The following is a 22,434-nucleotide window of genomic DNA, read 5'->3' as shown; positions in this document are numbered from 1 at the left end:
TTACGGAAAACAGTCTTTATTCTGAGAAGTAGGATACGGTAATGAAATCAGAAAATTGATTTAAGGTATCTGAACTTGACCAAAATGTAAACCAAATTGAAATCATTTAGGAGCTTTATTCCTGTTGGAACAAACTGAATCTTGCGGGAAGGAAGAGTGAACTACGGAGAAGTGACGCTAGAAATTTACGTCCTCTGGCATAGGAAAGCACCTACCGGCTACAGTTTTAAGATCTTTGCACTGCCTAACTGTACCACATCAGAAGATGCTGAAAAATTATATAGGATTTTCTAACGGCGAAACGGGCATAATATCGCTCTCCAAACTGCGGCTTCTGTACGAATGTCGAGACATCAGTTGGGTTGAGGATAAGGTAGGATAGCTGATAATTTATAAGATGTTGATTAAACCCAAAGTTATCTATGACCGCAATTTTGATCACTTTATCGGATACACTGGGGCAGAATTAGAGAAAACGGGAAGGAGTGACAAAGTCGCTATTATACTTCTCTGCTTATTTCGTGAATTATTACGTTTAAGCAAAGTGTAAGAAATACGTTGTAGAAAGTAAGTCATACAATTGCTCTCATTCTATTTTTTATCTCACATCTGTTTGTTGTCTTGTGAAATTGCTAGTTTTAGTTAATATTTATATGTTTTCGTACTGGAACATGTTGCAACGAGGGGGCGTGACAGCTCAGTATAGAGAATTCTAGCGGCGCTTGTCGGAAGTATCTCGAGGACGAGTCTAGTGTGCTGTATTTCCCGGCCTTTTTTTTTATCTCGTAGGCAACGGTAGTAGTGTATCTGTTCCTTGTGTCCGTTGATTCTCCTTGATTCTGCGTGATTGGCAGCAAATGTTTACGAGATGAAAACATGGCGACGGGGGAAACTTCGTATGAGAGCTTGTACCACCAACAGGTGGGCATATGCATACTTATCTTGTACACACTAAGTGTATCGTTTCTATAAATATAATACATTTTTCCTGTGCTTAGGAACTATTTTCTTACACTGCATTGTGCTGTGACGAAGGAACGTGGTTTTTTTTTTTTTTTAAGTGAGGTTACAATGTTATATGCACCGTTTGTTTTGTTGAGGTTTGTAAATTATTTCTGTGTTGTTCTACGACAGGATTTCTACTGTCAGAGTCCGGGGGCTGTATCACAACCTATTCTACAGTGTCAATCGCAGGTCCAGTCGGAAGACAACACTCCACCCCCCTCGTACCACAACATTCCTGGAGAATCTCTTTCTCACATCAGTTCGGACCGAGGAGCACCGCCCACCTACGAAGAAGCAATTGATCCTAATGGTTTGCAGTTCTATGTTCTCAGTATGCCTTGCGCATGAACCTTCTTAATTTATATCATTCAGCTCTGTTTACATGAGTTGTCAAATCGCATGGCGTGAGTCAGTAGAGATCGAGTGAATATATTTTATTTTTAATATGTGAACGTTATCGCTTTCTTGTGCCGCTTGGAAAATTTAAGTAAGTGAAGAGGGATACGTAGTAGAGTGGAATAACTTTCGGTTGAGAGGTTGTGCCCGATTGATGCCAAACCACTGTAATATTTTCTTTATGCATTTGATAATTAATTGAATAATTGTTGCTGCCATTGAGTACGTTTTCCTTCCTATGTAGAGATATTGGAGGTGTTGCACAATGTAAAGGCATAGATTCTTTTAATTTAATTTTGAAATGTTCCTTATCTGTATACTTTTCATAACTTAAAATCGTAACTGAAAAGGGTGGAATGTATTGATGTCAAAAGTGTAACCCCAGTGCTAGATCAGTTTACATTTTATAAGTTAATACCATACTCGCAGACTTTTTAAAATGTTATTAGTTTTTACGTCCCAATAACTACTTTCATTTACGGTGTTCAGAGAAGCCAAGGTGCTGGAATTTTGTCCCGCAGGAGTACTTTAATGTGCCAATAAATCTGCCAACACAACGCTGACATATATGAGCAGCTTCAAATACCACCGGCTTGAGCCAGGATCGAACCTGCCAAGTTGGGTTCGGAAGGCCAGTGCTCTACCGTCTGAGCTGCTCAGCCTGGCTTTTTTAAAAAATTCCCTGTGTTGTTGATTGCCGTCACCTGTTAGTATTTTTTAAATCTCCAACTATTTTTCAAATTCCTTAATTTTCCTTTGTCACCTCATATATGAAGTAGGCTATGCAAAATAGAAAACAGTATAGCAATTTGGAAAGTACTATAATCCAAAAACAGTAAAAGACTTTAAAAAGAACATTCAACACAATACTTCATGGTCTTCAAACTATTGGATTCAGTATGATATTGAATCATAACTGGAGAAAAAAGAAGAAAAATAACCAGGGGTCAAACTTGAAGCATTTCCTCATTCCATATTACATAAGTGAAACCCTGTTTGAAGTAAAATGCAAGTTACAGAGTGTTGTGCCCATATAATTTATTCTATGTCTTCGTCTTCGTAGAAGAAAATCATATGTATTGAATCCAATAGTTTGAAAACCATAATGTATTGTGTTGTCGAATGTTCTTTTTCAAGTCTTTTGCTGTCTTCGGATTAATAGTACTTTCCAAATTGCTATATTGTTCTCATATTTTGCATACTTCATATTATGAGGTGCTTTTGGGAAATTGAAAATAGTTTCTCATAACAGAGTCAGGTATGTTTGACTAACATCCCAAATGGGGTGAACGGAACGTTCTTAACTTGTTTGCAGTTATTTTTAATCTTTATCGTTTAATTTCTTAAGTGCTATCCAGTTACTTATGTATTAGTATTCTTCTGTTAAAAACATTTTAAATTCAAGTGGGTACTATTTTATCTACATAATCGTAGAAATGGCTATACTTTTGTTCCTTTTATTCTTGATACGTTCTTATGATGTTAAGACCATAGCTAAATGGTTAGCATGCTGGCTTTTGGTCCAGAGGGTCCCGGGTCCGATTCCTGGTCGGACCGGGGATTTTAACCTTGATTGGTTACTTCCGATGGCTTGGGTGCTGGGTGTTTGTGTGTGCCGTATTAATCATTAGAATTCACCATTAATAGAGCTCCGTCCTCACAGACCCGTAGGTCGCTTGTACGTCGTCAACTCAAAAGACCTTCGGAGGCCACATGCCATTAAAATTATTATTGTTATGATAGAAACACAACTTAGTGGTTATCAAAAAGAACACACTGTATATCTCTTGGATAAAACTCTTGTACGAAGACCTAGAATAAATTATATCGGCACAACACTTGGTAATTTGCATTTTACTTCAAACAGGGTTTCACTTAAGCTATATAATATGGAACGAGGAACTGCTTCAAGTTTGACCCTGTTTTTTTCTTTTTTTGTTTCTTCCTAGTTATGATTCAATATCATATTGAATCCAATAGTTTGAAGACCATAAAGTGTTGTCGAATGTTCTTTTAAAGTCTTTTACTGTTTTCGGATTAATAGTACTTTCCAAATTGCTATATTGTTTTCATATTTTGCATACTTCATTGTTCTTGGGTTGGCTGAAACACTTTCATATCAGTTGATGAATTGCTTGCAACTGTCTTGTGAAGTTGTTCTTTTAATCAAAACAAGGAAAATCAGTGTTAAATTATGTTATTATTTATGTTTGTAATATAGAGTACAGGAAAGAAGAAATTCAATGCAGTAATATTACCAGGTTTTATTAACCATGCTTTGCAAGATGATTCAAACCATTTTGATTTTCTCTGTAATCATATCAGACAAATAACTCCTCACCACATTGATACACTTGTCACAGTGTTGACTAAATCTTGTTCATTCAGAATGTAGTTTGATATATTCATTAACACACAAGTTTAGGTGTGGACCAGCTGCTTCTTTGTTCTGTTTCCAGATATACGAAACACAAGTCAGAGATGTTTACTGAGTAATTATAGACTTATGGCCAGTACTTGGATTTTTATGACATCCTGGGTTGTCATCCTGGGTTGTTTTTCCATGTCTAAGTTAATTTAATATTTATGAACATGATGCTGTTGTTATTTGTCTTATAAATGCATATTGGGTCATCATCAACTTTGTCACATTTATACAGGGTTTCTTTGAAAAATGTTCCAGAGGAGGCAGCACACAATGAAGGAAGGAAGAAAGGTCCAATAAACATTGGGTCACAAACCCAATGGGCCGATTGCAGAAACGATGACTAGTTTTAAGCCTTACACAACGTTTACCTAAACAATGTCTAAATCGAGCACGATCTTCCATTGCATAGACAATGTTCCGCCAATGTTTAACTAGACATCATTTAAAGTTTTAATATTGGTTTGAAAATGGAGATAGAAGTATCTTACATGCAACTCTTTGCTTGTCGTAACCAATGAAATTCGTCGGTACGCGCGCCGAACACCAGTCAGCTGTTTATCTTCCTACACATTACTCAAATATGGCTAAGCATGGGCATGACTTGCCCACCGATAAGAATGTAGCTTTTCGGTGGAAATTAAATCTCGTAATATTATCGACACTAAAGTGACATGCCACCATTTGGTGAAGTATAGATTTGATTATAGCGTTATTATGGTGAGTGTAATCTACTCGTAAATAGGTTCGACGACGGGAAGATGAAATGTGTAGGGACCTGAAAAAAATCGCATTTGCGATAAATGTGAATCTTTGAATCTTGTACTGAATCCAAGCCTACGGTAATTATATTGTGGAATAAAATCATTTTTACACATAAATAGAAGTGCGACAAAATGTGATTTGTGACCCAAAATGCAAAATTAGTATGAATATGCAATATTGGTGCAAATTCTGCAAAAATATGCTATTTTACTGGCAAAAACAACATATTTCGGTAAAATCGTCAGAAATACTCAAAATATGATGCATAATTCCTTCGACCATTCCGATCGATGAAGAAAAGTAGCCAATTGATTGCTGCTTGCTGACTTTAATCAATATTTACAATGGGAATAGCAAGGGGAATAAGATCTGTATCGATTATTATCGAAATGTAAATCGAGTGTCACGGAAATATGAGATAGATGCAGCGTTGTTTTCTTGTTCAAAATTGAAACTAGTGAAGAGTAGAAAGTCGAGCGATCGTTTAGATTATGGGGCGCATGACAAAAACTGCACGAAAGGGCTCAGCAATGTGCAAAGGATTGTTGATAAGGCACAGATTTAGCGACAGTGTTTTGCAAGTCTTGTAATTGCCGAGTTGGGTGCAGGGAAAAAAGATAGCATTTTGAAACATGTTAAATCTGAAAAACACGTGGGTAAGCGATGCGATAACGAATGTTCAACCCCTGCTGCTAGTAGGGCCTGCGTCTCAAAGAAAGCAATCTTCTGTGCTTACACAGATAGTTGTAAACGACGAAAAATTTCCAGAGATAACTTCTCGAAACGCACAGTTTAAGTATTTGCCAAAGCAAATATACCTCTGAAAAAGCTGGAAAGCAAGGATCTCAGAGCCTGGATTACTGAGTTTTCAAATGAAGAGCTGCCATGTGTGAGAACTCTATGTGAAGTATATTTACCGGGTAAGTTTCGATTTCATTGATCGGGTATGGTTTAGGTATTAAGACATCAAAACCACGCGCAGAATTGAAGGATACTGAATTTGAGTGAGATTTCCATATCGAACTATCTTTCCCATACCCAATTGATCCAGTAATTTTAAATTTTGTTATAATTTGAGGTCTTTCTTCCTTTCTAGAAGTTGCAACTGACCGCCATAAAATAACAGCAGAGGCTCTAGTGGGGAAGAACATCAACATACTCCGTGATGAAACTACAGATAGAATGGGCCGTTGTGTTTTTATCATATTCCAAGTCCCAGCCGGATCGAAAAGAGAGCTGCACGTTGTTTCTGTGAACTATCTTGATGCAGGAAATGCTACAAACTGCTCTCGTGCTGTTGCAGAAGCTCTGTGCAGTTGTAGTGTACCATATGATGCAGTTAAACTGTGTGTTAGTGACAGTGCCCCGTACATGACCCGGTGTTATGAAACATTAAGTGTGGTCATAGGAGATCATTTAATGCATGTACAGTGCTGGGCACATAAGTTCAGCTGGGTTGGCAATAGTTGGGTCACAGTGATGACAGATTTAAATCATGTGGTTGCGATGTTAAAGTCTGCATTTTTGAACACAAGAAAGCGAAAATATAATTATTTACAATATTCTTAACATCAAAGTATGGTGCTTCAAAGGAAGCAAAGCTTTTTCATGCTTCTGTCATAACCCGATGGAATAGCTGGTTTCAGGCTGTCTTCTATTTGAGTGCCTACTTTACTGATGTTACATTTTTCAAGATGCTTGACATGAAAGACATCAGCAACTGTGGTATTAAGTACCTGAATGATCTGAGTGACTGAGAAGGGTCTCTGTATCCTACCTCTCATCTCCATTACCCCAAACTGCATAATCTTGATGCCAGTTTTACCTTCATTTATGAGGGGAATTTTTCTGTGGCAACTACTGCTTTGATTAAGGTCACTCCTCTGCAGCAGGCTGCATGTAAAGACACATTTGTCAAAGCTGCTCATTCTTCACAGTGCAAGCTAGCCACATTGAAAGCTAAAGACCCCAACCATAAACTTTTTGTGTCAATTTCTCAAGCTTTGTATCCAAAAAATATAATTTTGAATAGCACTGATAAATTAGATGAGCTTGAGAAATTGTTTGGAGTAACAGATCTCTCTCTGAAACATGCAATTCAAACCCAGATGAAAGAAAGTGAAAAATGTCATGTCATGCTTGCATTAACTGCAGTTCAGAGTTCAGCATATTTGCAAAATACTGTCTTGAGTTGTTGTGGACCCCAATGAACAATGTAGATAGCAAGCGCGTTTTGTCTCATTAAAACACAGTGGTTACAGACAGACAGTGCAGTTTGAAAAAAGCAATGCTGAAGTACTGACAGTGCTTTCGTTTGAACAATGAATTTGTTTTGTGTGTGAACCAATTGCAGTTCATAAACTTGGAATCGTTAAAATGAATAATACCATGTGATTATTTTAACTTTGTAAATAGATGCTGATTTTGGAAATATAGATGCTAATTTTGGAAATAGTAGATGCTAATTTTTCAGGTCCCTAGTAATGAGTAACCGAATGTGTTGTATGATCCATATAGATGTAGCTTGCATTCTGGAGATTGTAGGTTTGTTACACATCATTGGCAACCTTGAAGATTGCTTTCCGTAGTTTCCCCTATTTTTATACCAGGGAAATATTAGGGCTGTTATTATGGCCACATCTCTTCTTCCCCAGTCCTCCTCTTTAAACAATAATCACCACCACTTGCCTCTTCCTATCTCATAGTTGCCGAAAACTTACCTGAATTAGCGTGACAATTATATATATAAAAAGCCCATACAGACTACTTTTTAGTTTTCACTATTATGTGTGCTTACTTGGTAGTAAATATAAGTGAATTCCTCCCGGTTGATGTATGTGATAGCCCTCTGACAATTGGAACAAGTAATTCTGACATGTATGTACGCGAAGTGACCTATAATTCCATGGAAGTGACCCCATGTATAATAAAATACAGTGGAACCTCGGATTGCGAGTAACTTGGTCTACAAGTGTTTTGCAAGACGAGCAAATATTTTAAATAAATTGTGACTTGATAAGCAAGTGAGGTTTCACAATACGAGCGTCACGTGTATGTACGTTTCCACCTCCCCTGTGCCTTTGTTTTCCCCTCCCCCTGCCACACTCTTTCCTGGGAAAGTGTGTATAATCATTTCCCGCGCTGGACTTCAGTTGGCGTGCCTCGCTCGCATAGTCAACACCGTACGAGTGTACGTTTTGTTTCTGTCATCTGTGATATAACTGTTCGGCAAAATTCTTCCTTCTGCAGCCCAGAGTTTATAACATTATAAGGAAGCTAAAATAATGCGAATCTTATTTGGAATACCTTGTAAAGGAGAGATGTGTTCATTGCGATGTCTAGGAACCCACCATCCCGCCCCCAGAAGTACATTTACTTTTATAACCTAATAAGAGCAGCAGCCGCCATCGGCCATGGCTAGCGTAACTACTCGCATTCTCATTGGTAAACGTGAATGGAATGTGACATCATTGCCATCAATGCTGATACGTACATTGTTACCAACCCCGGTTGAATAAAAGCACAAAGAAAAAACACCAATCGTGTTTCCTCACGAAACTAGGTGCCTAAGGACGCTTCGCGGCTTCTAACTGTCCAGACTAATGGTCTTGTCCATGGCAAGGATCCTAACTGTCCAGACCAATGGTCTTGTCCACGTCAAGAATCCTAACTGTCCAGACCAATGGTCTTGTCCACGGCAAGAATCCTAACTGTCCAGACCAATCTTGTTTCCTCACGAAACTAGGTGCCTAACGCCGCTTCGCGGCTTCTAACCGTCCAGACCAATTGTCTTGTCCATGGCAAGAATCCTAACTGTCCAGACCAATGGTCGTGTCCACGGCAAGAATCCTAACTGTCCAGACCAATGGTCGTGTCCACGGCAAGAATCCTAACTGTCCAGACCAATGGTCTTGTCCACGGCAAGAATCCTAAACAGTAATCACCACCAGCAACAGTAACAGTAAGTACCACTCATTAGTTCCTAAGTACAGAGGTTGGCAGCCCTGATCGCCTCTCAGCAACATTCTACTCGAGTGTGCAAACAAACGACAGTCATACAGTGCGCAGCTGAATGTAGCGAGTGCTGTGAACGAAAAGAAGGCTAAAAAGGAATTCGGTCGGAGGAAGGAGATGATTACAGTGGATGAATCTGTTCAATGACAATGCAATGTCACATTTTCGTGAAATCCTCAAAAAGAGGCAAAAGCAACAGTCATTGGACAGGTTCCTCGTTAAAGTTGCACGAAAAGAAAACGCTTCCAATCAGCCAACCGATAGCAGTGATTCCATTAGTGAATTTCGTGCTACACAGTAACTCTTCTCATGTCATCTCTCGTCTCCCTCACACCAACAATGATTCTATTGTAAGGTAAAATGCAGTTTAATTATTTTACGTTATATTTTGTTTTAGAAATGTTATGCGAATAAATGTTTTTGTGTTGTGGACGAATCATCCAAGTTTCAATAGTTTCTTATGGGAAAATTTGTTTTGATATAGGCCTACAAGCGATTTAGATTACGAGCATGTTGCTGGAACGAATTATGCTCGCAATCCAAGGTTCCACTGTATATCGGTTGCCAAGAATTCTATTCAAATTGACAGTTACCGGACTGTCCCTTTGTCAGTCTCAAGAAACAAGTCTCTTGAAAAGCAAAATCTTATTTTAAGCTCTACCTCCCCGTACATTTCAAGTGAATTGCTGCAATTTTGTAGCGGGGGACCCGCAGAGAGGCCGTTGGACAGACCTTTCTTCCCGGAATCGTCTCAATATGATAATACAAATTACATGTTTCATGGTACATAATCTGTGATTGTAATTCACTCCTCTCATTTGAGGTTAAACAGTGTTCTCAGCAGTGTTAACCTGGCTGGTTGAACATCGGTTGTAGACAGTGTCTAAGTGATAAATGTCTCTGCAATGCGTCAGCTATACTTAGGCATTGTTTACCCGTAGACATCGTCTAAAAACCCTTTCTGCAATCGGCCCAATATCTTCGGAATTATGGTGTGCTACCACTATCATCAGTGATCTCTATGTCTTTGATCTACTATTCGCAACATGTGCTCATTGCGACAGCCATCCATTACAGTTCAGGCTTCCATCCTACGCTGCATGAAACCACGCTTTTGTTGGAACACATCCTGGCCATTGTTGGATTGCGTCACCGGCATTGAACACGTGTTCTTGTAGAGTATCCACATCATTTATGGGGACCACATGTACTGTGGTCTTTACATGTCCCCAAAGCCAAAAATGTAAAGGGTTAAGGTCAGGCGAGGTGGCAGCCAAGGTATTGTCCCTTCTCGAACAATCCATCGCTCAAGGAAGACCCATATTAGGTGTCCTACGATGAAAATGGGGCGGTGCCCCATCTTACATGAACCACATTTTCAGTCATTACTGTTGGCACATTCTCCAGCAACATGGATAATTGGTCCTGAAGGAAGGTACGATACTCGGGACCGTTCAGTTTGTTGTGTAGAACTTGCGGACTTGTCAGACTGTCCCAATGAATGCCTGCCCATGCATTGATACTAAATTTGTGGTGGTGGTGTCTCTCTTCCAATGCATGCAGATTTACATTGGCCCATACGTGAGTGTTATGAAAATTTACAATACCATCTCTCGTGAATCCTGCCTCGCTTGTAAGCAAAACTTTAACTGTGAAATGCAGATCATGGGCACAGGTTTGGAGAAGACACTGGCAGAAGTGAAATCTGGTGGGCCGATCGTGTAGCAGCAGAGCTTGGACGTGCTGTACATGGTACGGATAGAGTAACTGTTCGTGGAAGATTGTCCAGACATTGCTTTTAGCAGTACCTTCAGTTGCGGCTATTCTATGGACACAGTTTCCTGGATTGTCCTCCACATGTTGCAATACCCATTGTTCCATATAGGTGTGCGAATTGTTTGTGGTCTACCATGATGTGGTTTGTGGTGCAAAGGATCCTGTTTCTGAAAGGTGCTGGAACAGGATACTAAGCAACTTTACAGATGGTGTACGGCGTGTTGGATACTTGTCAGCATACAGATTGCGTGCCTGTAGGTTTCTTGCATTTGCTTGCCCATAACAGGAGATCATATTGGCCATTTCCCATGTTGAATAATAGACCTCCATTATGTGCCGAAAGGCTCGAGAAGAAAGACAAAACAAATTACAGTACTGCAGTGTTACAACAAAACGCGCCATTTGAGCACTGATGTGCACCTGAGAAACCTAACTTTCCTGACTTCGAGAGCAGTATGGTCTGTAGTACGCAGTGGAATACAAATATATTAACTAGTGTATTGCGTTCTTGCTTGATATAGTGCAAATGCACATGCACGATGCACGCTGTACTGCATCAATTCTCTATGTACAATGGTTTCACACTTGTTTCATGACAGAAGTTCTTGGGAGTACAAGATAGCCCTGCCTACATAATACCATAATACAACACGCTAGTAGGTTTACGACCAATGTTTAGGTAGGAGCGTGTTTCTGTCTTTTGTTGCATGCGACTCTCCATACATTATTGGAATATTGTGATCATTGATAGTAGTGATAGCAGACCATAACTCCAAAGATACTAGGTTTGTGTCCAATGTATAGAGGTCCTTTTTTTCCCCTTCATTTGTTGTGTGCTATCTCTTCTGCAAAATATTGGAATCTTTTTCAAGGACAGCCTGTATAGGTATTTAACATTTCAACAGATATTCTTCTAAACATCATTTCATAATGCTTGTGCAACTGATCTTAAGGAAGTTTGTTTGCCAACCATTACTTGGTGGTAGCAGGATTTACCAGGAATGTGCTGTGTAAACCTGGAACAGCTTGAACCTGTTTGAGATGCCAAAAGTGTGATTCATCGTGTGTGAAGAAGAAAGAAATAGGTAATATTCTCTTCCTCCTTCCAGATAGCCAACCTTCAGTTTCCTTGTTTCGGGGAGTGATAGAAAGAAATCTTAACCGAACGCTATCTATGCCCCTGTACAGTATTCTTTTGTCTCTGCTAAGTACATTACAGTGGAGTTTCAAGATAGTACTCTGATAGTGCAAAAGTTGTGAGGTTTTGTTACAGATTTTGGTGAAAAGTATTTTAGTATGAAGGACATTTTATTTTGTGAAATGTGTGAAGTGAAAATTAAAGCTGGGAAACGTTTTTCACAGCAACAACATTGCAATACTGCTAAGCACAAAAGCTGTGCAAAGGGAAAATTAGCTACAGGAAGCAGACAGCGATTGCTGTTTGAGAAACCCCGCAGCAGCAGGAATTATTAATGAACAAGTGCAGTGTGTATGCGAGGTTCTTCAGAAGGCAGAAGTATTCAGTCAGCAGTATGTAAATATTGTTGGAAACAAGGATAATGTCCAGATAGAGGAGGTGACTAATACTAACAAAGTATTAAAATTTACCTATGATGACAAGTTGAAAACTAGAAAAGCATCTGGAATTGATAAGATTCTGGGGATGTACCTTAAGACAATGGTTGGGATGTAGTACCATATCAGAAGTACTTATTTGATTACTGTTTGCATGAAGGACCTATAAAAATGAATGGAGAGTTGCTATACTAGCCCCTGTGTAAAAAGGAAAGGATGATAGAGTTAATGCTGAAAATTACAGGCCAGTCAGTTTGAAATATGTTGCACATAAGCTTTGGGAAAGCATTCTTTCTGATTTTATTAGACATGTTTGTGAAATTAATAACTGGTTCGATAGAAGGTAGTTCGAGTTAAGCAAAGGTTATTCCACTGAATTTCAAACTTGTAGGATTCCAGCAAGATATAGCAGCAGATATCCTGAATTCAGGAGTTCGAATGGACTGTATCGTGATTGACCTATCTAAGGCGACTAACGGCAAAATTGAGTGCAATTGGACTAGACAAAAGTGTAACTGAATAGGTGGCTATATTTCTAGAAAATAGAACTTGGAGAATTACAGTAGGCATAGCTTTATCTTATCCTGTAATCATTAAGAGTGGAATTAATAATGTTATTGGTTTTCCGTCCCACTAACTACTCTTTTACGGTTTTCGGAGACGCCGAGGTGCCGGAATTTAGTCCCGCAGGAGTTCTTTTACGTGCCAGTAAATCTACCGACACGAGGCTGACGTATTTGAGCACCTTCAAATACCACCGGACTGAGCCAGGATCGAACCTGCCAAGTTGGGGTCAGAAGGCCAGCGCCTTAACCGTCTGAGCCACTCAGCCCGGCAAGAGTGGAATTCCTCAGGCCATTATTATTGGACCTTATTAGTAATGATGAATCTTGTGCGGAATTGTCACACCTCCTCATTTAAATTCTTTTTCCCCCAAATGTTAATAATTTTGATAATACCAGCTCTTGGATCAACAATTTTACATTATATTTTAGTAATAACATCACTGAGCGGAGTAGCCGTGTGTGTTAACATGCTACGGCTATGGAGCCAAGCTCTGCAATCAGCAGGCGAGTGGGTTCGAACCTCACCGTCAGTTGTCCTGAGAATTTTTTTTTTTTCCCCCCCCCTTTTGCACTCTCGAGCAAATGGCAGGATAGTTCCTATTCATAAGCCACAGCTGATTCCTTCCACCTCCTCACCCAGTTTCATTCACCATCATTCATTTCATATTCATTATCTTCTCAACTGAGGTTTGCATCAGGAAGGGCATCCAGCCGTAAAAATATGTTGTAAAATATAATCTAATATAATCCTGCAGTCGTCTTTATATTTTCTAATCTCATTATAGGACATTTTTGCTCCTCTTCTGTGTACCTGAAAAAATACATTATAATCGTATAGTACCATGTCATTAAAAAAAACCACTGCTTATGAACATTTACTCAAAATCACAAGCAAAGTGGCTAGTTTCACTTTCTTTTCATGAATACCATTTGGGAATGTGATGTTTTTGGGTAATTTACCAGTTGAGGTAAAGAAAAGTCCAAATTAAGTGTGTGACCGACTGAGCTTGACAGCTGCAGTCGCTTAAGTGCGGTCATTATCTAGTATTCAGTAGATAGTGGGTTCGAATCTCGCTGTCAGCAGCCTTGAAGATGGTTTTCTGTGGTTTCCCATTTTCACACCAGGGGCTGTACCTTAATTAAAGCTATGGCTGTTTCCTTCTCACTCCTAGCCATTTCCTGACCTATCGTCGCCATAAGACCTATCTGTGTCAGTGCGACTTAAAAAACAACTTTAAGTGCGTACATTGCTAACGACTCATATGGAATTGTGTACCTTCAGAAGTTTAAAAAAATGTATTTTTTGGATGGTTGTGGGGCACAAAATTGGAATCACATACTGGTTCAGTTCTGGGCAACACTTGCAGGGAGTGGTAGATCTGAATACATCAAGTACTGCTATGTTATAAGAGGACATTCATATCTCCCTTGCGGTGGAGGTTTTGACATAGTGGAATGTGTAATACTGCAACTGGATAGAGTTTACACACCCGAGGAATATAGGGACATGACTTTGCAGGCTGGTAAATTGGGAAAATTTCAAGTAAAGATAGTAACTTCTCAAGATATTTTGAATTTTAAAGGTTGGTGGCCCTATCATTATGAAAGGAATACTCTATCAATAATATCACTTGGTAAAATTGTGGCAAGAGAAAACAAGAAGTCTATGACCATTTCTCAGTATTCCTTGATAAAATACACCACACAGGACCCAAGTACAGTGACCTGTTATGATTACATACATGGTCACCTGAAACAATCATTCAGATTGCTGATGACAAATCAGAAACATGTCGCGTACAAAATGTTGCTTATTCCCGTTCGTATCTCTCTGGGGATTCACTCATTTATCATTCTTCATCTCTCTGGGGACTCACTCATTTATCATTCTTCTTTGACATGTAATTTCACCTGATCAGATGCCAAACCCTTCAAGAATTCCATTTTTTTCCGGGCTTTCATGGCACAACTTGGACAACACGAAAGCATTACAATCTGCGATCTCCAACAGCCAAAAGAAAATAGCCATATCACTCAATTTTTTCATCAGTACTGTAGTTCCCTAATGTACGCCTCGAACTGAGAATTTGTAGTTCATAATAACTGCAGCGGACGAGTAATTTGAGATGTTTTACTTACACTGAGCACGCAACATGCATTGACAAAAATACTCTCGTAACTGCTCACGTGAAGTCCACTTGAGAATTTCAATCGACCCTAGCGAGCTAACCCCGACCTAGGGTGTGAAGTCTGTTGACACAGATAAGAAGATGACATAACCTACAGCTCCCTGCAAGATTTTTAATTAAGTCCAGTTGTTTTATGTTTACTGGGAGTCTATGAGACCTCACGTCACTGGTTAAAGAATATAATAACATAAAAAAGCAATGAAAAATCAATATTTATTATTCAGCAGGCTTATATTAAATGCATGCTGGTACCTAAGATATTTATTATTTAATACAAATGTAAATATTCCATAATTTCAGACTGGGTGTTAACTAACTGTTGGTGGGGCACATGAATCAAAGCCTGACGAAAGAGATCTTAACATTAATTCTACTGTACACAGAAAGATCAATTTGAGCCTGATGAAAATCCATTTGATTCGAGTTCTATTTTATTTGACGATTCATTTCCCGTATTGCAAGATACATCTACATTAGAGGCGTCATACTCCGAGAAGACCATAACCTAAACAGATGACAGGGACAGATGACACCATTTAAGTGGAATCAGTGACTAAAAGCCAGTGATAACATGGAAGTAAATGTACTGACCAAAATAATGTCGACTCCAGCACACCCAAGCACGTTAAAACTACAATGAATTACTGTAAATATATTATAACCAGTTCATTATCACGTATTAATGTTTACAAAATTAATATAAGACCTTGTATGAGTGGCGCCTCATAGCGGTATATGTTGGAATCAGTTCTAACATAGAGGTAACTACAGCACTAGCTGTAGTTACCAGTCGTTGTGCAGATAACTGTGAAGAAGCCGATAACTGTTGTTTCGGAAACTCGTTTTAAACATATCACCATGTTAAGTCACTGATAACTACGCATCTACAGATAACTGTCATTCCAGAAACCAGCCATTAATGAAGCAGAATTTTCATGTTCAGTTGTGAAAGGTCATGAGTCCAAGATTTATTTTGTGTTGTATACATTGGTTTTTGGATAATTATATCACGTTGAGTGCCATACGACCCCATATGGGTACGTGAGAGTAGCCAAGTTTTTGAACTTCACGGCCCCATATGAGGTCGTACGTTCGTTCTAAATCGAGAACTGTGCGAACCCATTTGGGTGCGCAGTAAGTATGTGTTTCGAAGATGTACAAAGTCTCTTCCTGCCATCTGCGGGTCGTCTATTTAAAGTACGTGCATAGTCCACCTTCCATTTCTCAATTCCTGTTTTGGCACGACCCCATATGGGTACGTCAAGAGTGCTTTGTAGGGTGACAAAGTCATTGTCTATCTCACGCACGGGTTGTTTATGTAAGTGTGCAGTGCTGTGAGATTCATTTTCTTTTTTAAGTCGTTACGAGTAAATCGAGCAGTAAAAGACTTAGTGCAGACTGTCTGGACGATATATCGAACGAGTCGGACAATGATGATGTAGACGAAGTATATAGTTACAGTGATTTTGAACCCAGTATACAGCAAATATCGATCTCGCACGTTCAACCACATTCATGAATTACAGTCTTCAGCACACACTTCCCCACTGTACTCCAGGTTTCCAAGCCAGCTGTAGCAACAATTATGACTGTCTTCAACGATATAGTCACTGGTTTCCCATGTGCACAACCAGCGCTGCCAGCTTCTCTTACTCAAATTGAAAGTTATACAAAAAATTGTATACTTATTCAATATTCCGTAACTACTAATTCTTCTTATAATATTATTCTGTTACATCCTAATTTACCAAATTCACATGATTTTCATTACTTTATATAACTATATTCTATACGAAAATTTCCTAACCTAAAATCGAAAGATCGTCATTTACAAACATTTCCTGACCTCAAATCAGAGATCGTACTTTTTAACGGCTCCAGTATGAACAAGATAACATATCTATCATAATCAACAGCATATAACGCGTCCCCGCAAAGGAAAATGTAAGTATGACCGACCGTCGGGACAGTAACTACTGTATAAGTACGACCCCATATGGGGGCACTTTACAATGGCGAAAAATATCTTGTAACCCATATGGGGGCGCGTGTACGTGTACAGTTCGTAATGACCAATACGACCCCATATGAGGTCGCAATATTTTACCTAATATACATAATAAGTTAACCTAATACATCATAAATACATCCTCATATCAGCGATCATTTGCTTGGTTAAGCCTGTGAACGTTTTGGCACCAGGGAGTAACTCGATGTTATTAGCTCACGGCACTAGACAGCAAGCCTATGAAAATCGGTCTGGCACTCAACGTGATATACATAACTGTACCTTTTCTTCCATATGTACATATACACAATGACAAAAGCAGGCCTACCAGATCCATTAGGAAATCCTTGGAAGAGCCTGTAAAATGTTTTTCTCAGTTATCTCAAAATGGAAATGGGTGGCATCATGACCTTTCTCAAATGTTAATTTCATCGTAGAAGCATATATGTTGTGAAAACAAAGTATGTTAGGTGTTGGAACCGTGCACTCTCTGTAGCTGCCTGTTGAGATCTCTACGATAAAATCAACGTGCACCCTACCAGGACGCATAACATTCAACGCGTTCTTACAAATGTCACCAACTCAACATATTACGGCACACGAAAAGAAGAACATGCTCCATCAATAATATTCAAGACTCTTAATAGCTTTAACAACAGTAGCTGCCCAAAATATCACCAGACATTACAACCAAATATTACCTAAATTGCAAGCAGATTATACAAATACTTATCTAACCGCAATTATGTATATAGTTATGTATTTTTACGGACCCATTATATCGGAACATCATAACTAATCAAATACTGTTGTGAAAACTTTGTTAACCCCATTTTACCCCAAACAATGTATATGTAGCACCACATATTAATAATGTTAATGCAATGTATTTTTAACAAGGTATATATATACCACTGTTTTAGTTATATGTCCAATTTAACAAGATTATCCAATGCCTATGCTCAACAAAACAAGTAGTTTTCTAAAAGTTCAACCCTATTCCAAGACATAAAATAAGAATAATAGGCTTTATAAACTGATACTTTAGTATTTAAGATATATGCCAACAAGGTATTGCATACTAATATTTTAATCACAAGTGTCCAAACCAATAATTCTGCATTTTCATATGACTGATCAATAATCAATTCATGTAATTTAAGAACCAATTTTTAATGTATATTACTGAACTTACTACTATTAATTTACACTAATGTATGTATATCTCATTCCACATTGTACAACCCAAATTAGATAGTGATAACATGAAAAATAGCATGTAATTTTATGGATGATGTATATTAGTTAATTACTTACCTTGACACTGTATGCTGGGAAACTTAGGATTGACACATACAATAGCTCAAATGTACCAAGACATACATACCAACATTTATGATCAGTTGGACTTAATTTAAGTTTTAATCATTATATGTGATGTTTTTGTAAAATATATCTTTTAATGCATGTCAACTGAAGATGACCCCCTAGGGGTCGAAACCGGTCTTGACCATATTTACTAGCTGAATGTGAATAAATTTTCTATTGATAAGGTGGTGACTTATATTTATATTGTTTTTGTAAAGTAATATCTATCAATACGGAAATGAAACTTAATAAACAACAATATTACAGGCTGTCATGCAATTTTTGGATGCTACTAATTTCGTGGCAAAAATTATTTAAAATGGAGGTCAACTCAACCTGGCAAATGGACATGAGTTCATATAACTCTTTCAATCAATCCCTACTGATCTGCATTTAGGGCAGTCACTCAGGTGGCGGATTCCCTATCTGTTGTTTTCTTAGGCTTTTCTTAAATAATTGCGAAGAAATTGGAAATTTATTGAACATCTCCCTTATTAAGTTATTCCAATCCTTAACTCCCCATCCTATAAACGAATATTTGCCCCAATTTGTCCTCTTGAATTCCAGCTTTATTTTCATATTGTGCCGTTGGAAAACAAGTAAAAAACGAGAACTTGGCCACACTGTCACATCCTGCAGCGCATTGGAGTATAATAGAGGAACGTGCTTCATCCCGCCCTACCGTACCCGCCGTCACAGCTCACTGAGTAGACGGCTGGGTTATCAAAGCCACATGCACCATGGAACTACGACTCGAATCTACGTCAGGTTGTTTTTTTCTTTTGTGTGTGTGACGTCAGGTCCCTAGTTGCCGTTGTGTAACTGCGTTTGTAAGCATGTCCTGTTGTCACATGATAGTAGTCGAACACATGACGGTGTGATTCAACTGAATGCATGAGTCAACTAACCACGCAGTGCAAAACCATAACTGGTCCTGTCAAGTTGGCGGTGCAAAAATAATTGTATCTTAACTCCAAATAGACTTTTTACAGATGGATTAGAACATTACCATATATGGTCATGCTCGCTAAGCGAGGCTGGTCCGAGGCGGCCATGTCACTGCTGTGTACGTCAGCCGAGTTTAGCAGGCTTGCCTATCCTTCACCTCGCGCAAGGCTTAACTCTCATTCTTCGAACTTGCCTTCTCATAGCAGTGTTTCCGGTACTATATCTATACAGGGTGAACAAAAAATGCCGCACTTGGAGGTCGGCATGTGATTCCTCATCCCATTGCAAGACAGAAATTTCTATTGCCAAATCAGATCTGGTGCTGTCAAGTGCATGTAGGGCGGCTTCCTGATGGAGTACACAAACGGCGAATACGTCGATATGCTTTTAGTGTTCGGTGCATCCGATAACCAAGCTTCTGCTGCTGCTCGTGAGTATGCAGCACGGTACCCTCAAAGGTGCCATCCCGATAATGTTTTTCGTCACCTTGATACTTTCAAGAAAGAAGTCATAATAAACTTGTTCGTATGTATGAGAAAAATCAGAATCCTCACATCGTTCTTCAAAATTTCGAACACTTTCGTACTATCTAGTACTACTTCAGCACGGCTGTGAGCGGCCATGTTCATCAGCTAGCAGTCGATTCCCAAAAGCCGTAGACATTCACATACAAAAACTATGTTTACACAACTTCCCATGAGGAGATGGACAAGCGTAAGCTTTAGTAATGTAGCCAATAGATGCAGATAGCTTGTTATTTTTTGAATCATTGCTCAAAGACATCCAGAAGCAAAGATATGACATTCGGAAGTTCGACATGCAATATATTGCGTTGTAACTGCTGTGCACTTCCCGTGAGATGCAATATATTGCGCTGTGACCTTCATTGGGTTAAAGGCATTTTATCCTACTGCCAGCTCTAAGCTAAATGTGGAAAAGGGCGCCTTTTGCAGCCGTTCCTAGCATGGAGCATGGGTTCTGGTAGCATTTCCTCCACCCATCGACCATCACCCTACCCAAAGGTACTCGTCTGCCCACAGCTGTTGGCCCCCTTAGGGAGTCGAGTAAGTTTGCTGACTCTTGGCATACTATCTCCTCCATTACCATAGCTGGTATGACTTGTCTTGTACTGAGCTAAATCTGTTCTCACCCTCTTTCTTGAAATCAAAATTGTGCTTGCTTTTCTGACACGTGGTTCTCTTGGAGTTTGTGTGCTGCCCCTGACTCTTTCAGAAATTCTTTTGCACGCAGATTCATGGTTGTTCATGGTGTGGGTTACGATAGTTGAGCACTAGTTTGCAAATCGTGGGCAACGGCTGAGTAGCCTGGTAAGTGGTCCTGAGAGTTGGGATGCTAGTTGCTATGGAAGAGGAATGGGCATCTCAGACATATTCTGAGTCGTGGCCTTCCTTGAGCTCAGGCGACTAGGACTATACAATCCATCAGTGGTCCCTAACTAGTTAGAGGAGATTCTCACTGGGACTATGTGTAAGTAGGGTAGCATCCTGCTTCACAGAATTTACTGAGCTAGGAATATTTTTAAAATACCTTGGTCATATGAGAGTAACAGAGTCCCGCTTCCATTTGACAAGCGAGGACTTGGCAGATGAAATGTAATACAATGGAGAGCTGCCAAAATTATTGGGGCTAACGGATGAAAGCAAATACAACTGGCTGAGTCAGCAATGAGGATGAGTCTGGATGTATTAGAAGTTAATGATATTCAAGTAAGGGGAGATATTGAAGAAGAGAGAGAGATCATCAGGTGTTCTTAACAGGGATGGGCAGAGTGTGGGGTAAAACTATACATCATGAATACTATTGCGTGCAACATAGTTTCTCCTAGGCACGTAAATGAGCAAATGACTTGGGTAGATTTAGCAGTCGGAGGAATTAGGATGTGAATTCTCTTAGCCTATTCACCCTGCGAGGTTTCACATGAGTGTGAATTTGGCAAGTTTTATTAAGCACAGTGTGACATTGTAGTCAGGGTCAACAGCAAGTATAGGATAGTGTTATCTACGAGGGTAATCCCAAAAATAAGGTCTCCTATTTTTTTATGAATACAGAAATCTTTGTGTGGCTGTTGTTCACAATATTGTGAAGAGTGTTTCCCGCGCTCGCATATAAACATGCGCACGCCGTGCTGAGGCACTCAGTCTTGGCTTGGCAGCCATTGAAAATGGAGCTCCGGTTGGATGTTACTGCCAAGTGTGAAGTGTGCACAGTTATTCGGTTTTTGAATGCAAAAGGTACTGAACTGATTGAAATCCATCGCCAATTGATGGAAATGTATGGTGAGTCTTGCATGGATGTCAAAAATGTTTGTAAGTGGTGTAGAGAGTTTGCAGCCGGTCGGACTGAAATTCACGACGAACAAAGGAGCGGGAGACCATCAATTCGAGATAGTCGTGAAGGTTGAGCAAATCATGCGTGAAGATCGGAGGATCACCCTGGATGACCTCTGCGCTTTGGTTCCTGAGGTTTCCCGAAGCGCCGCTCACACGATTTTAACGGAAAAGTTGAAATACCGGAAGATGTGCGCAAGATGGGTGCCACGCGTGCTGACTGAAGACCACATGCGGCAACGAGTTGACTTTTCCCGCGCATTTCTTCAACGCTTTGCAGCCGAACAGGACAACGTTTTGGACTCGATTGTCACGGGTGACGACACCTGGGCATTCCACTGTACACCTGAGACCAAGCAACAGTCTTCGCCAAAGCTGCGGAAATTCAAGCAAACACAGTCTGCCGGTAAAGTCATGACAGCTGTGTTTTGGGATCGAAAAGGGGTATTGTTGGTCGACTTTATGCCTGCTGGGACCACAATTAATGCTGACAGGTATTGAGAGACCCTGAAAAAACTCAGATGAGCAATTCAGAACCGGACAAAAGGAATTTTGAGAGAGGGTGTAAACATTCTCCATAACAACGCTTGCCCGCATGTCGCCCAGCAAACCGTTGGTCTCCTGCAACAGTTTCAGTGGAACATCATCACCCACCCACCCACCCTATAGTCCTGACTTGGCACCCAGTGACTATCAGTTGTTCCCTAAGTTCAAAGAACATTTGGCTGGAAAGCGATTCAGCACTGACGATGAGGTGAAAGATGAGGTTCACAACTTCCTGAACAGCATGGCGGCGAGCTGATATGACATGGCGTACAAAAACTGTCACAGCGTCTACAAAAATGCATTGACCGAAATGGTGATTATGTAGAAAAATAGCTAAATGTTCAAGCTGTAAAATGATGTAAACCATTATAGAAATAAACAGGTCTGTGTATTTATAAAAAATAGGAGACCTTATTTTTGGGGTTACCTTCGTATGATAACAATGCAAGAGTTGGAAATAGAACTCAAGTATATGAGAAAGTGATAGGTAAATATTTGAAAGATA

General features: G+C 39.5%; 1 protein-coding gene across 2 annotated transcripts in view; it reads left to right on the top strand.

The window, feature by feature from the left end:
- The first annotated feature begins 793 nt into the window (after positions 1-793).
- The window catches only part of LOC136864472 (transmembrane protein 272), a 95,772-nt gene continuing 74,131 nt past the window's right edge, over positions 794-22,434 (top strand). For both annotated transcript variants that reach the window (XR_010859316.2, XM_067141490.2), the window contains exons 1-2: positions 794-921; positions 1,135-1,315. Coding sequence is in view for 1 of the 2 variants with exons in the window: in XM_067141490.2 (XP_066997591.1) it covers positions 877-921; positions 1,135-1,315 (226 nt within the window). In the remaining variant the exon portion in view is untranslated. The remainder of the gene's footprint in view (positions 922-1,134; positions 1,316-22,434) is intronic.

The sequence above is a fragment of the Anabrus simplex genome, chromosome 2 (genome assembly GCF_040414725.1).
Source record: "Anabrus simplex isolate iqAnaSimp1 chromosome 2, ASM4041472v1, whole genome shotgun sequence".
NCBI classification, from domain to species: domain Eukaryota; kingdom Metazoa; phylum Arthropoda; class Insecta; order Orthoptera; family Tettigoniidae; genus Anabrus; species Anabrus simplex.
Note: the sequence above shows the minus strand (reverse complement) of the source record. Positions and strands in the feature narration are given on the sequence as shown.